Below are 14,275 nucleotides of genomic sequence, written 5' to 3'. Positions count from 1 at the left end.
TGTGCTTCTAGAGTGCCCTTGAGCATGACATTCAGACTGTGCTCCTGTCACAGGGACACGTTTCTTTTGTCACAAATGTCTTCTCTTTGTTTCCAGTTTATCCCTACAGTGTGCGTAATATTGTGACTAATGTGGGTCCGTGTAACTAAACACCAAGACAACTTAAAAGTCTCAGCATTCATTTATTTAACAAAAGAATTAAATTAGTACTAACTTAACCCATTTATGAAACAAACATTTGGAGACGTTTTTGGGAGTTTGTCAGAAAAAGTATACAGAAAGAAAACTAAATGACTTCATACCATAATATAAGAAATTGTATGAGATGAATGTTGTAAAAGAACAGATGATTAATTAGAAAATTGCTTTTAAATGAACTGTGATTGTACAGCAAAGACAAAATGACATACAATGCAATACAAATACAATAGACTTGTGTACAGCTGGTAAACATTGCAAACTGATCACACTTTACTGCAGCAGGAGCTGAAGTCAGTCCTCTCCATGAAACTTCACAACACTTGGAATCAAGCTTTTCTTTACCAGGCATTCGTCACGTTACAGGAAAAAGGTTTGTACATTCATCACAAGTACAGTGACCACTGAGCTCCACATGCTAACAGACAGCAAAGCTGCAGTAGGTTATTTATGAAAATAACTTTTTGTCATATATGCTCAAACTTTCACAATATACTGACAAGTAAAACATGAGACAGATTATCTGTGAAAAGCTCCCAAAGCTTCAAGCCATCAACAAATTGTTTACATATTTGACCACCGGGGAAAGATCGACTATCTTTCTTGACTCTGGTTGGTTGTTTTTGTTTAGGCTTGGTGAATTCTTGCAGATACCATTAAGAGCACTAGGAGGAGCCAAAGGAAAGTCTGTTCTTTTTTCACGGTTTATCTGTCTCATGTACTACTGTCAGGATAAAGATTCAGCGAATATAACAAAAAGATATTTTTATAAACATTACCCACAGTACCCTTAAATGAGTTAAGTACCAGTTGTGACAAGTGCCTGGTAAAGACAAACAAGACTCAACCTCAAATTGTCATCTATATCGTAGCAGGTGTAGAGACACTTGTAACATAATAGGACTATTTTCAACTGCATAGTGGAGAAAATTGCTTCAAAGATCAATTCCCTCCTTACACAAAGTGTTAGTACACACTGTTACTCCAGTTAGTGTGTGCATGGTAGACTGTGAGCTGTGGGATGCTTTGGTGCAGGCTGGGAGCAGGACCGAGGCCTGTGGTGAGCTCTCAGGTGGGATGAGGAGGCACATATCTGTCAGTTGCAGTTTCTGTCCAAACTTTTCAGTCAGCACTGTACAATGAATGAGCACTCCGGATTAAAAAAATACAGACACCGTGTGTATGTGTAATTCGTTTAAGAGTCGGCACGAAAACGTCTCCCTACTTACAAGTGCCTTGTGGAAGCACAGTAAATAAGCTGAAACTATTCATGGATTGACAAGAAAGGTCCGGGCAATCATTTTAAAAATTGCTTTGTTGTCTTTTTATAAGCATCGGTGCCAAATATCCACTGGTTCCAACTTCTTAAATGTGTGTAAATATGCTGTTTTTCTTCACAAAAATCTCCTTGCTCACTGTAGCCCCTTTGCCACCGAATTAGTTCTGGTTCTTAAACCAGTTCTGTTCAAGATTCTTAGAACCTTGGTGCCATCCTGCATTTCCATCACTTTTGAGTGGAACAGTACACAATGACCTGCAGAATATGACACCCCTAACTTGGTTCCCAAGGAAAACCTGTTATTTTTTGGTTCCAGCTGGGAACCAACTTTTCAGGTTCTAAACCAATTTATTTTAGATTGAAATGCTCTGAATGGTACTTGAATGGGAATGGAGCTGGTTCCCAGTTGGTGGAAAATAGGTTTTTCGGACCCTACACTACAGTTGCATGTTACATGACACTGTGTTTAGATGAAAATGACTCAACTGATCCCAGCTGTACATCCATTCAGTATTTGGGATTACATCTTTTGCAACCAGGAGCAAAATAAATGTTCTAGTCTGATTAATAAGATATCAGTCACATGATAACATTCTGTGAAACGTGTGTTTCAAGGCTGGGAATCCCAGCAGCAGAAATGTAAAAGACTTTGCAGCTACAATTTAGGGCTTGTTTTTAGTGGAAATTATCGTTCCCATGGTACTGGGTCATTAAACACATTCAAAACCTTACCAGAAAAACAAAGCAGCTTTTGAAAGGATGACTTTGTGAAGGTCTACCATTAGAAATCTGCAGTGATCCCACCTGAGGCCTCAGGGTCCATTGTCTTCAAGATTTCAGCTGAGCTCACCAAGAGACATCACAGTACGAGCATAAAGGACACTTCATATCGGCTGGTGATGGCAAACATTACTGAACATATTTATTATTAACACTGGCATTGTGCTTTTTGTTTAGTTCTGTAAGGCTTTCACACAATCATGAACAACACATCAGAACCAGCAACAGACTTTTACACTTTTACCAGGAACTTTCTTTTTAGGGATCCACCAATACTAATATGGGATCAGACACCAGAGCGACGCTGGACTGAAATGTGTGCTGGGAAGCAAAGCAACTTCACTTTCAAATGATTTCTCTCACACTCTCACTCTCACTCTCACACACACACACACACACACACACACACACACACACACACACACACACACACACACACACACACACACACACACACACACACACACACACACACACACACACACACACACACACACACACACCTGTAGGTTCTGTTCACCATTTTTCTGAATGAGGTTAAGAAGTGGTCTAGGTCCTTATTCCTCACTAAAATGGTAGTTACAACATATCAGTGCATTCCTAATTAACTTCTGAGGAAACACAATCCTTTAGTGACATAATCCTATTGACTCTTCGCAATTACAACATCAGTTAGCAGGTCATTCTTAGCTTCTTTGGTCCAACATTTTTGGTTTTCAGTGGACATTTTGAATCTAACTACATTAACCTCACTGGAAATGTAATAATTAACCACAAAAGTCAGAAAACATTTGATTTTCAAAAGGCTCAGCTATTCCTGACTTTGTCACTCGAGTTTTCTGTATTGCTGCTACAGCGTCGAACAGGTTGAACCAGCAACACCTGTCACCACCATAAAAACACTCATAGGTCGACTATGTACACTCCATTGAACTATACAAATACATTTGTGGAAAAGCCTGACATGCCAATACCTTGAACTAATTGTAGACTTTAGACTCTAGTAGTCTCTGTTAACAGTCTCAAAATATTTTAACAAAGTTCTTGAAACCAGAGGAATGACATCACCCCAAACTGATTTTAAGACTGAACATGTGATGCCTTTTTAAGATGGAGCTTGAGTTTACAGGGATCACCAATCCATTGTTACCTTTGGTCAAGAGATGTTGAGCTCTGTATTCCAGTGGACATTCACAGTGAATACCCAACACTCCACTATGCATAGTGTAAATGAATGCAAAATTGCCCTAGCATGATAACGATACTTAATAGGATGGTGGAAGAGCAGACCTATTCGGTTGTTGCAAGAAGTTCATGTTCACATCCAAACCAAGAACCCTTTGACTTGAAGTTTGAAATAACACCAACTTCAGTCGTGGTGTCAGTAAATACTTTTCATGGTTTGTTTTACTAACAAGTCAGATGGATGTAAGTATGGTAATACAAGTGCCTTCAAATATTCACAATAAAGTGTATCTATGTCAATTTTGTGATTAAATATTAAAAAATAAATCCCCTCCATCTTGGTCTTCAAGCATGGGAAGTGAAATGCTAAATTAATACCTTTTAAGAGCGTCTGCTATTTGAGAGAGACCCCCACCAACGGGGTCATGCTTACTAAACTGTCCGACACTCTTTCCCCTCTCGCCAAGTTCCAAGGTTAAAGTCATACAGAGGGGAGGAGAATGCCCTTCACGGTACGGACATGGTCAGGCTGTAGCCTGTTGGATTTAGAGCAACAGTTCATAAAGTACTTGTAAGGACCATGCATGCCTATAGAGCAGTACTTTGATTTCAGGCTGCCAAGTTGAAACCTTTTGTTGTATGTTTTCAAAATACAGCACAATCTCAATTTTGTGTAGTTCAAGTATATTAAGTGCCTTAGCAGCAACCATTGATGGCCCTTTTGTAATGCAAGGAATTATTTTTACTTTTATATGTTATTGGTGGTTATTGGTAGGCACGTGTCATGGCCAGACTTAAATAACCCCATCTTAAAGCCATACCCTCAACCCAACAGGAAGTTGGCCATTTTGCATTTAATTTGCAATATTAGCCCATTTTGCCATTTCAACGGGTTCTACTTAAAAACTCCTCTTACAGAACTTGACCTACTTGTAATTGCATGCAATCTTAAGATGTTTGCGATGTGAATTTATCAAAAGCTTGAATTTTCGATGAATGGCCTGTCCGTGGCATGAACACATGCCAATATTTATAGTCATAGTCATGGGTGTGGGTGTGGGTGCCACATAGTGGACACAGGAAGATACTTTTAACTCCTTCTTGCAGCGCTCGAAAAACATGAACATTCAGGAGCATGTTGACCAACCTTGGGCAAAAATTGAGACAAGGATGTCACGTCTCCGCTTCCTCCCACTGTACAAAAATGAAGCCAAAATATCTGGATACGGCTGCTGCTGTCTTTCGCCACTCAGAGCCAGAGCCTGCGCAGTAGTGATCAGTGCTGGCGCCACAGTAACAAACTCCCGCCCATACTGGATAACAAAAGAGGAAAGCTCATCAAATTGAGCAGTTTCATGCCTGAAGTCAACATGCCACAAAAGATTGCCAACACTATATGTACTTATACCCATGTGATGGTGTGCCAGTACCAAACATGGCTACTGAAATGCCAGTTACTTTTGCAAATCCCTCCATGGCACACAGTTACACAGGACATTACAGTACATACACAATGTAAATACCCAGTTAAGAAAGTTTTGTAGTTTACATCATTTCTGATTACCCAAGTGCCATGTCTAACTACGGTAAAAACTAAAATTACACATAAATACAATACCTAATGTCAGATGTCTTAAAGTAGTAAAAAAAATAAAATAATAATAAGTAGTGCAATAAATGCAATAAAAAGGTAGCCAATACATTTGGTCCAATGGAGCTAACCAGCCACAACACAGCACAGGAAAGTTAACAGAGAACAAGTAACAAGCTAGCAAGGGAACATTTTCCATCATTCATCATCAATCATGCTACATGCTAAGCTTTTGCTGACATTCCCAAATGTGCTGAAATGCCATCGGTGCTGCAGTTAGTAATGTGGTCACTATTAGTCTGTAGACACAGTAACAATGACACTAATCCCCCCCAGGTCAAAAACTAGTGCATTTAAACAAAGCCTTAGTCCCCTACCCCAGTGAGTCAAGGGGGCAACAAGAAAAGAAATCCTTCACCTTAAATCGAAAAGTTCAAAATACATTTGTGGAAGTGTAGTATGCTCTCTATGTTCAATTTTGGCTTTCAGCTTTGCTCACTCCTTTTCCTGTTAACCGTGTCAATTTTCATAGCCAACAGCTTGACTGAATTGGTTATTTAAATAGGGTTTGTCTAACCTCTCGTTAACTTCCAATAAACTTCAAACATCAGTCGCCCCAACTGTGAACAAGAATGCACCAAAGGCATTTTACAAAGTGGCATCAGAAAAATAAATATGAAGCTGTGAATTTTTACATTTTCAAGTTCCAGTCACCATTTCATATTAATATCATCATTTAGGAAAACTTCAAAAGAGACGAGACAAGAAGGGGCATCACAATTACCCTTCTTGCTTCTGAATTTGCAGTTTTCTTAAGATGATGATAAACAATAATCAGGTGAAGGAATGAAGGAAATGTGTAAACATAAGAAAATGTCTCTTGGTGTGGGTCAGTCAAACACAGACAGGCAGGTCTGGAGGATGAGCCGGGATGATGTACAGGCCTGTATTTGTCTGATCGAGCTGCCATCTAATTATACGTTTGGATGATTTCTTTTGGGGGTGCTGATGGGGTCAGATGAGGATCTCCACCATGTCGTTGTCCACTTCCTGTTGGGTGGGTGGGGCTGGAGGAGGGGCCTGTTGCTGCGGGTGGGACTGGACGGGTAGCCTCCGCTCCAAGGTGCTGCTGTGAAACACTGGCACATCTACACAGAGAAGACAACAAACAAGACTTCTGATGATCCAGTCTGTCTGTTTTGTAAACCACTAATATTAAAGGCTAACCTGTATCTGTTACAGCACAGTGAAAAAGAAAAGTGTTCCAATACCATCTTTTCGGTATTGGCCGAAGTTGAGTTGAATCAGTATTGGGAAGGTAAAAATGGTGTATATATCATGTGAGCTGACCTGCTAAGCGGTCAGGGATGTAGATGGGGCTGGGGTTGGATAGGCGGGCGGGCAGCGTCATGCTCTGCAGGGCTGGAGTGCTGGGCTTGCTGGTGTCTTGATTCTGGCCCTTGTCGGTCTGTGTGCAGCTGTCCCTGCTGCCAGTCTTTGAGTGTCCTGTGGTCATTGGGGTGGAGGGAAGCACTGGGGAGGGAGATGATGAGATTGACTCTGTCCTGAGAGACTCTGTACGAAACTCAGGACCCAGCAGAACTCCTGAAGGAACACAGAAAAAGAACAATCATTACTCTGAAACACTGACAGTAGCTACAAGTGACTTTCTAACCCCAGGGTTGGACATTAAAACTGCAGAAAATAAGTTTTTGTCATTATTGCGGAAATTTGTGGAAAAGGAATGAGACTAAACAATGAACAATCTTTCTTGTCTCTGATTGGTTGCTTTTATTCAGGCCTGGTGAATTCCTGTACATTCTGCTAGGAGCACAAGGAGGAACCAGAGGAACCGGATGTTTTCACAGATTATCTGTCTCATGTACTACTGTCAGGATATATTGAAAGTTTCAGCAAATATTAATTTTTTTTTTACATTACCTACTGCAGCTTTAATCATGGCTACTTGTTTTTACATAGGTTTACATTTGTGGACCCCAAAAAGTGCCACAAAATTTAGATGCTTGTTGGGGCAGCTGTGGCTCAGAGGCAGAGCAGGTCGTCCACTAATTGGAAAGTTGTTGCACCTCCCGCCACGTGTTGAAGTATCCTTGAGCAAAATACTGAAACCCAAATTGCTCTCGATGCTGTGCATGTGTGTGAATGTGTATGCCATCACTGAGTGAATGTGTGTGAAAGGGCGAATTTGGCATGTAGTGTAAAAGCGTTTTGAGTGGTTGGAAGACTGGAAAGGCGCTATACAAGTACAGGTCCATTTACCATTTAAAAATATTAATTCCTGCACCTACCTGTAGTATCAACTGCTGTTCACATGTGGAAAATACTCTATAAGGACTACTGGTTCTTACCCAGGCTGCCCTTCCAGCTGGTGTCTTTGCGTTCTTCAGTGATGGGCGAGCTACTGAGTCCCAGGCTGTGAGAGAGCAGTCCTGAACCACTGGAGCCAGTGTTCGAGATGGACATCAGGGACTTGGAGGGCCTCATGGCAGATGGAGCATCCGACTTGATGGGCTCTTTCCTGGACCGCTGGTGAAGCACCTTGATCATAGCGTCCTTCTCTATGATCTGTGCATGGAGATTCTTTATCCTGGATTAGGGATAACAAGAGAGAGGATCAGAGTTACTGCAGGACAGTCGACCTAGTTCAGTTTGGTTGGTCCAGACCAATAAAAAACATTGTTGCCTGTTGGTTCTGGTCCGCTTCGTGTTTATACTGGCTTTTTTACAAATGTACAAAGACGAGTAAACATGAAGTCACACAGACTGGTAGCTCATTCATTGAACATGTTTGGTGATGTCATCCTGCATCAGCAGAGCTACATTGACACAGGTGGAGAGATCTAAGTCTTAAGACCAACAACAGGCCTTGCCGTGAAGAGCTCAACAAGAAATATCTGGACCTCATCTGTCACACAACAACAAGAACCAGGGTGGAAATGAGTTTTACTGTTTAATGAAAAACTGCTAAAATACACAATTTCTTTTCATTTTCTGGTGTTTTAGGGAAAATCACTGCACTCATGCTAATGTGCATGTGTTACCATGGTTACAAAATTTTACATATCACTTTGACAGTTGAAAAACAGCAGTTTAACTTTTGGATTGGTTTACACCTGGTATTAACATGCCAGGTGTTAACTGTCCATTTGTGACAGCTCTAAATACAAGTGTAAACAATCACCAAGATGCATTGTGATCAGATCCCTCAAACCACTTGCCAAAGTTATCTTGTATGCATTTGACCACATATCTTTTGTATTGTAAACTTAAATGCATAGCTAAATTTAAGGAGGAGATTCCGTCAATGTTTTATTCAATGCCACGTCTGAATATAAGAGAGTCCTATAATAACTTTAGTCCCTCCCAAATTGATAATCTTGTTAATAGTGCTGCAGGCTCACTACGATCAACATTAGATTCTATCACCCCTATAAAGAGGAAATTATTAAAAAATAGCCAATTGCCAATTAAAGCCAAAAGCTAGGGCATTTTAAATGAAATGGTGCTCTTCGAAATTATTAGAATATTGCTCAATTTGGCAAGATAATCATAAAACCTATAGAAAGGCCCTGTAAGTAGCTGTAATTAAACCCCTTCTTAAAAAGCCCACTCTTGACCCAGGGGTTTTAGGCAACTATAGACCAACGCACTAAGCTGGTTAAGGTCATACTTATCAGATTGTCTCAGTTCGTACATGTTAACGATGAATCTTCCATAAATACTACAGTTAGTCATGGAGTTCCACAAGGTTCTGTACTTGGACCAATACTATTTACTTTATATATGCTTCCTTTAGGCAATATTATTAAGAATCACTCCATTAACTTTCATTGCTATGCAGATGATACACAGTAATATCTATCGATCAAGCCCGATGAAATTAATCAATTATCTAAATTACAAACATGTCCTAAGGACATAAAATCCTGGATGAGCTGCAATTTTCTGATGTTAAACTCAGAAAAAAACAAAATTCTTGTACTTGGCCCCAAAAACCTCAGAGAATTTAAATGAATTGAATTCAGCTGAATGTGTTCACTGACCTGTAAGTACACAGAAACATGCTGTCTATTTGGTTCACTGTAATGCAAATGGAATATTCAGTTCACCTACAGAGCCAACAGATCTGTAGACGGTGCAGTAGACATGACCCTGCACTTCACCCTCCAGCATCTGGACTCCCCAGGGACCTATGCCAGGATCCTGTTTGTGGACTTCAGCTCTGCTTTTAACACCATCATATCTGCTCTGCTACAGGACAAGCTCTCCCAGCTCACTGCGCCTGACTCCACTGCAAGTGGATCACAGACTTCCTGTCTGACAGGAAACAACACTTGCAGCTGGGGAAAAATGTCTCTGACTCCCAGACCATCAGCACCGGATACCCCAAAAGCTGCATTCTTTCTCCTCTGCTCTTTCTCCCTGTACACCAACAGCTGCACCTCCAGTCACCAGTCTGTCAGGCTCCTGAAGTTTGCGGATGACACCTCCCTCATTGGGCTCATCTCTGGTGGAGAGGAGACTGCCTACAGATGGGAGATGAGATTGACCATCTGGTGACCTGGTGCAGCCAGAACAACCTGGAGCTAAACGCTCTGAAAACAGTGGAGATGGTTGTGGACTTCAGGAAGAACCCAGCCCCACCCGCCCCCATCATCCTGTGTGATTCTCCAGTTGACTTGGTGGAGTCCTTCTGCTTCCTGGGTACCATCATCACCCAAGACCTCACCAAGAAAGCCCAGCAGAGGATGTAATCTGAATGCGGAGCTACTTGTGGTTCCTATAGTCTCTAAAAGTAGAACAGGAGCCAGAGCCTTCAGTTACCAAGCTCCTCTCCTGTGGAACCAGCTTCCAGTTGTGGTTCGGGAGGCAGACACCCTCTCCACATTTAAGAGTAGGCTTAAGACGTTCCTCTTTGATAAAGCTTATAGTTAGGGCTGGCTCAGGTGAGTCCTGAACCATCCCTTAGTTATGCTGCTATAGGCCTAGACTATCAGGGGATTCCCCATGATGCACTGAGCTCCTCTCTTCCTCTCCCTCTCTTTCTGCACACATTGACGTCCCATTAATGCATGTAACTAACTTCACTTCTTCCCTGGAGTTCTTGTGCTTTCTCGTCTCGCAGGTTCTCATGGATCCTGGTGGAGCCTCCTGCCATGGTCCTGCTTGACTCCCATTGCTAATATTACTGAAATATTATTATTATCCGCTGTTGTTGCTGTGGTTGCTGTTCGTTGTCCACCATCATTAACTGGATAAAGCATAGTTGGCGGGGTTTTGTTCATTCTTAGGCAAAAAATGTTTACTTCCTCGTATAAAGGGGACCTTTCCGCATATGCTTCCACGTTGTGGAAATTAGACACATACTATCACAAACAGATGCAGAAAAACTAATCCATGCATTTGTTACTTCAAGGCTGGATTACTGCAACTCTTTATTATCAGGTTGCCCCAATAAGTCCATTAAAACGCTCCAATTAACTCAAAACGCTGCAGCACGAGTACTGACAGGAACTAGAAAAAGAGATCACATCTCTCCTGTACTAGCTTCTCTGCACCGGCTCCCTGTAAAATGTAGAATAGAATTTAAAATCCTCCTCCTCACCTATAAAGCTCTTCATGGTGAGGCCCTTTCATATCTTAAAGAGCTCATAGTACCCTATTACCCCACTAGAACACTACGTTCTCTGAATGCTGGGCTACTTGTGTACTTGTGTACTACTTATGTTACTAACTTCACTTCTTCCCCGGAGTTCTTGTGCTTTCTCGTCTCACAGGTTCTCATGGATCCTGGTGGAGCCTCCTGCCATGGTCCTACTTGACTCCCATTGCTAATATTACTGAAATATTATTATTATCCGCTGTTGTTGCCATGGTTGCTGCTCGTTGTCCCCCATTGTTGTTGTCATTGTTGTCATCATCTTCGTGTTCATCAGTCACTACTATTAGTGTAGTTGTAGTAGTAGTACTACTGTTGTTGCTGTGCACCTCTGTCTGTCTGTCTGTCTGTCTGTCTGTCTGTCTCTCTCTCTCTCTCACCCTCTCTGTCCCTCTCTGTCTCACCCCAACTGGTCGAGGCAGACGACCACACACCTGCCGAAAGGTCTGTCCTAGGTTTCTGCCTCCTAAAAGGCAGTTTTCCTTGCCCCCATCGCCAAGTGCCTGCTCATGGTGGTACTGTTGGCTCTGCACAACACCTTCACCAGGCAGAGGAGTGTGTTCAGTGGCAGACTGCTGTCCCAATCCAGCTCCATCAGACTGTACAACAGCTCTTAGTCTGTCTGTCTGTCTGTCTGTCTGTCTGTCTGCTCTCTCTCTCTCTGTCTGAGGCTTCTGCCTCTTAAAAGGAAGTTTTTCCTTGCTGCCGTTGCCAAGTGCTTGCTCATGGTGGTACTGTTGGGTCTCTGTAAATAATGTTATAAGGAGTTCGGTCTTGACCTGCTCTATTTGAAAAGTGTCCTGAGATAACTTCTGTTATGAATTGGCGCTATACAAATAAAATGTAATTGAATTGAATTGACTTCCTGCATCACCTGGGGAAGTTCAACCTGCCAAAGACGATGATGGTGCACTTCTACACCATCATCATCGAGTCCATCCTCACCTCTTCCATCACCATCTGGTACGCTGCTGTCACTGCCAAGGACAAGGGCAGACTGCAGCGTATCATTCGATCTGCTGAGAAGGTGATCGGCTGCAATCTTCCATCCCTCCAGGACCTGTACACCTCTAGGACCCTGAGACTTGCAGGCAAGATTGTGGCTGAACCCTCCTACCCCGGTCACAAACTCTTTGAGAAACTTCCCTCTGGCAGGAGACTGCAGTCCATCAGGACCAAAACCTCCCACCACAAAAACAGTTTCTTCCCATCTGCAGCTGGCCTCATTAAGAAGGCCTGGTACCCCTTTGTCACTGACTCTTATACCCACCCTGTATAAATGCATTACAAGATGCACTCCAGTCTTCTGTACAGTTTTCTTTTCTTATCTTCCTTATCTTTATTTATTTATATTTTGTAAGTATTTTATTCTTCTGTGTGATTTTTATGTGATTTGTATATTTGTATATTTTATGCACCAATGCACCAGGTCACATTCCTCGTAGGTGTAAAAACCTATTTGGCAATAAACATAATTCTGATTCTGATTCTGATATTTTGGCTCTCTTACCGGTCAAGATAAGCAGCAGATGTTTGTGAACAGGAACCGCAATATCCCTAGACTCCCTTAAAAAATTGCACAATTCTGTGAATTGTTCAGTAATAAGAAGCTATAAACTTTGCTGTTTATGAGAAATTCTTAATTATTTGGGCCTTCTTGTAAAGCAAATTTTGTACATGAAGTTATTTCTTTGCTGTTTGTCCTAGCGTGTTGGCTACTACTGTTGGGCCGCTGGTTAAAAACAGCACATTTCCTCCAGGCAAACAAGATACATCATGAACTGACGTACTGTCTACTTGTGATAGGATCATCAAAGTTGTTAATGCGAGGCGTAAACAGGACCACACAGTCCTGTGGTTGGTCTTTTTTACTTTCTGAGTCTGTCCACCAGCCTAAATAAACTGAACCAAACGGGCAAGCACACAGGAAAACAGGCTTAGTATGAAAACCTCTCCACACTAGTGTGTATGCTGCAGCATTTTTTTTAACCACTATGATTCAACCAGTCAACAATGAATCGTGGATGAAAACAACAAACTTTTTTCATTTTTTTCAGTTCTGAGGTTTCTGCTGTTCATTTAATAGCCCGTGTAAGTGACAAGTAGATTGATGTGAGGTCCTGGGTGTTTGATTTGGACCTGGAGAGAGCTAAACTACAGAAATGGATCTCAAGACACACTGAAGAACCTGAAAACAAAAACCCATCTTTGGGATCTTCATAACATAACCTTCCTAAGTAAAAAAAATGTTTGCCTGGCAGTTTAATTTCATGCATTTATATTTACATGGTCAGGTCTCGTGCTCTTGCATGTATGTGGAAAGTGCTCTACCTGCTCTCCATGTCCAGACAGCGCCGATTGGCCATGAGAATCTCCTCTTCTTCCTTCTGGATTCGTGCCTCCACCGACGTGTCATAGCTGCTGCTGGGAGAATGGCTTATTACCGCTGCAGATGTGTCCCTGCAAAACCAGATGGAGTCCCCAATAGATTACAACAGTGTTTAAAGTAGCCTCAGCCACAGCATGTGTGAATTCTTGCCTCATCCTGGCGTAGGTTTTCTCATTAGGCCAGGACAGTGCATTCAAAACATGTAATGCAATAATGATCAAATAAAATAAACATAATATAATAAATATAAAAACTGAAGAGACCATTTGAAACTAGCAGTACCCACCACAGCAGAGTGGAAGTAAAAAAAAATAAAAAAATAAAAAAAAAATCTGAAACAATATAACAAAAATAAAACACGATTTTACTAAAATATAATACAAATATACAGGAAAGGTTTTTAGTTTAAACTGTCAATTTCATCAAATTTGGCATAACAACAAGCATGAGGAGGCATTGTATGTATGTTTATTAAGACTGGGATGTCTACATACATACTACTACAATGTGTTTGTATTTTAATACCTGTTGTGAACTTCTTAAATCTTGCACCTGACAAATAGCCCCATATTATTATTTTAAAATAATTATTTTTAAACTAAAACACTGAAATTGATGAAAAAATCATTTTAAAATCATCATTTTTAAACAATAAAAACCAAACTAAAATGAGCAAACCCATTCTGGGAACTCAACTAAACTGAAAAAGAAAATGAAAAGCAAAATAAGAAATAATGGACTTGTGAGATCACGATATCATAATATCCACCTTGATTCCAGCTTCCTTTGAGAAAGTACTGGAAGCTACGGGGTGGGCTCAGGGTGTGAAGCAGTGTGTTAAACAACAACAGTGTCTGCTAAAGAGGTTAGTATAGATGCTTCTAGCATCAGTTCTATCAGAACTGGGAAGTATTTCTTTGTTGAAAGGAAAGCAAAGAACAGCATTGAATGCATTGGAAAAGAGGTTTTATCTTTTCTCCCGACTGACTTTTGACTACCTTATATGGTTTATTGATCTGATTGGTTGAAATTTACCAGAGATAGACTGTGACAGATGGTTGGCCCAATCACCTACTGAATATTTTTTGAAAGCCTCCCATTTTCCAACAACTTCCCAGATGGTTCTGTGTAACAAACCACCTGGCAGTCAGGTAATTTTCCTCAGCCCACATT

The 14,275-nt window shown here is 41.2% G+C and overlaps 2 protein-coding genes across 6 annotated transcripts in view; one reads left to right on the top strand and one right to left on the bottom strand.

The window, feature by feature from the left end:
- LOC127355472 (kin of IRRE-like protein 3) overlaps positions 1–14,275 on the top strand; it is a 413,394-nt gene that overhangs the window by 338,233 nt on the left and 60,886 nt on the right. The window lies entirely within an intron of this gene.
- Positions 163–14,275, bottom strand: part of amot (angiomotin) — a 63,290-nt gene continuing 49,177 nt past the window's right edge. For all 4 annotated transcript variants that reach the window (XM_051386376.1, XM_051386380.1, XM_051386377.1 and 1 more), the window contains 4 exons: positions 13,045–13,173; positions 7,403–7,641; positions 6,384–6,638; positions 163–6,181 (listed from right to left, as the gene is read on the bottom strand). In XM_051386376.1, coding sequence (XP_051242336.1) covers positions 6,048–6,181; positions 6,384–6,638; positions 7,403–7,641; positions 13,045–13,173 — 757 coding nt within the window. In that variant the 3' untranslated portion in view covers positions 163–6,047. The remainder of the gene's footprint in view (positions 6,182–6,383; positions 6,639–7,402; positions 7,642–13,044; positions 13,174–14,275) is intronic.

Source organism: Dicentrarchus labrax, unplaced genomic scaffold (genome assembly GCF_905237075.1).
Source record: "Dicentrarchus labrax unplaced genomic scaffold, dlabrax2021, whole genome shotgun sequence".
In the NCBI taxonomy this organism is placed as follows: domain Eukaryota; kingdom Metazoa; phylum Chordata; class Actinopteri; family Moronidae; genus Dicentrarchus; species Dicentrarchus labrax.
This window is presented reverse-complemented; position numbering and strand designations above follow the sequence as displayed.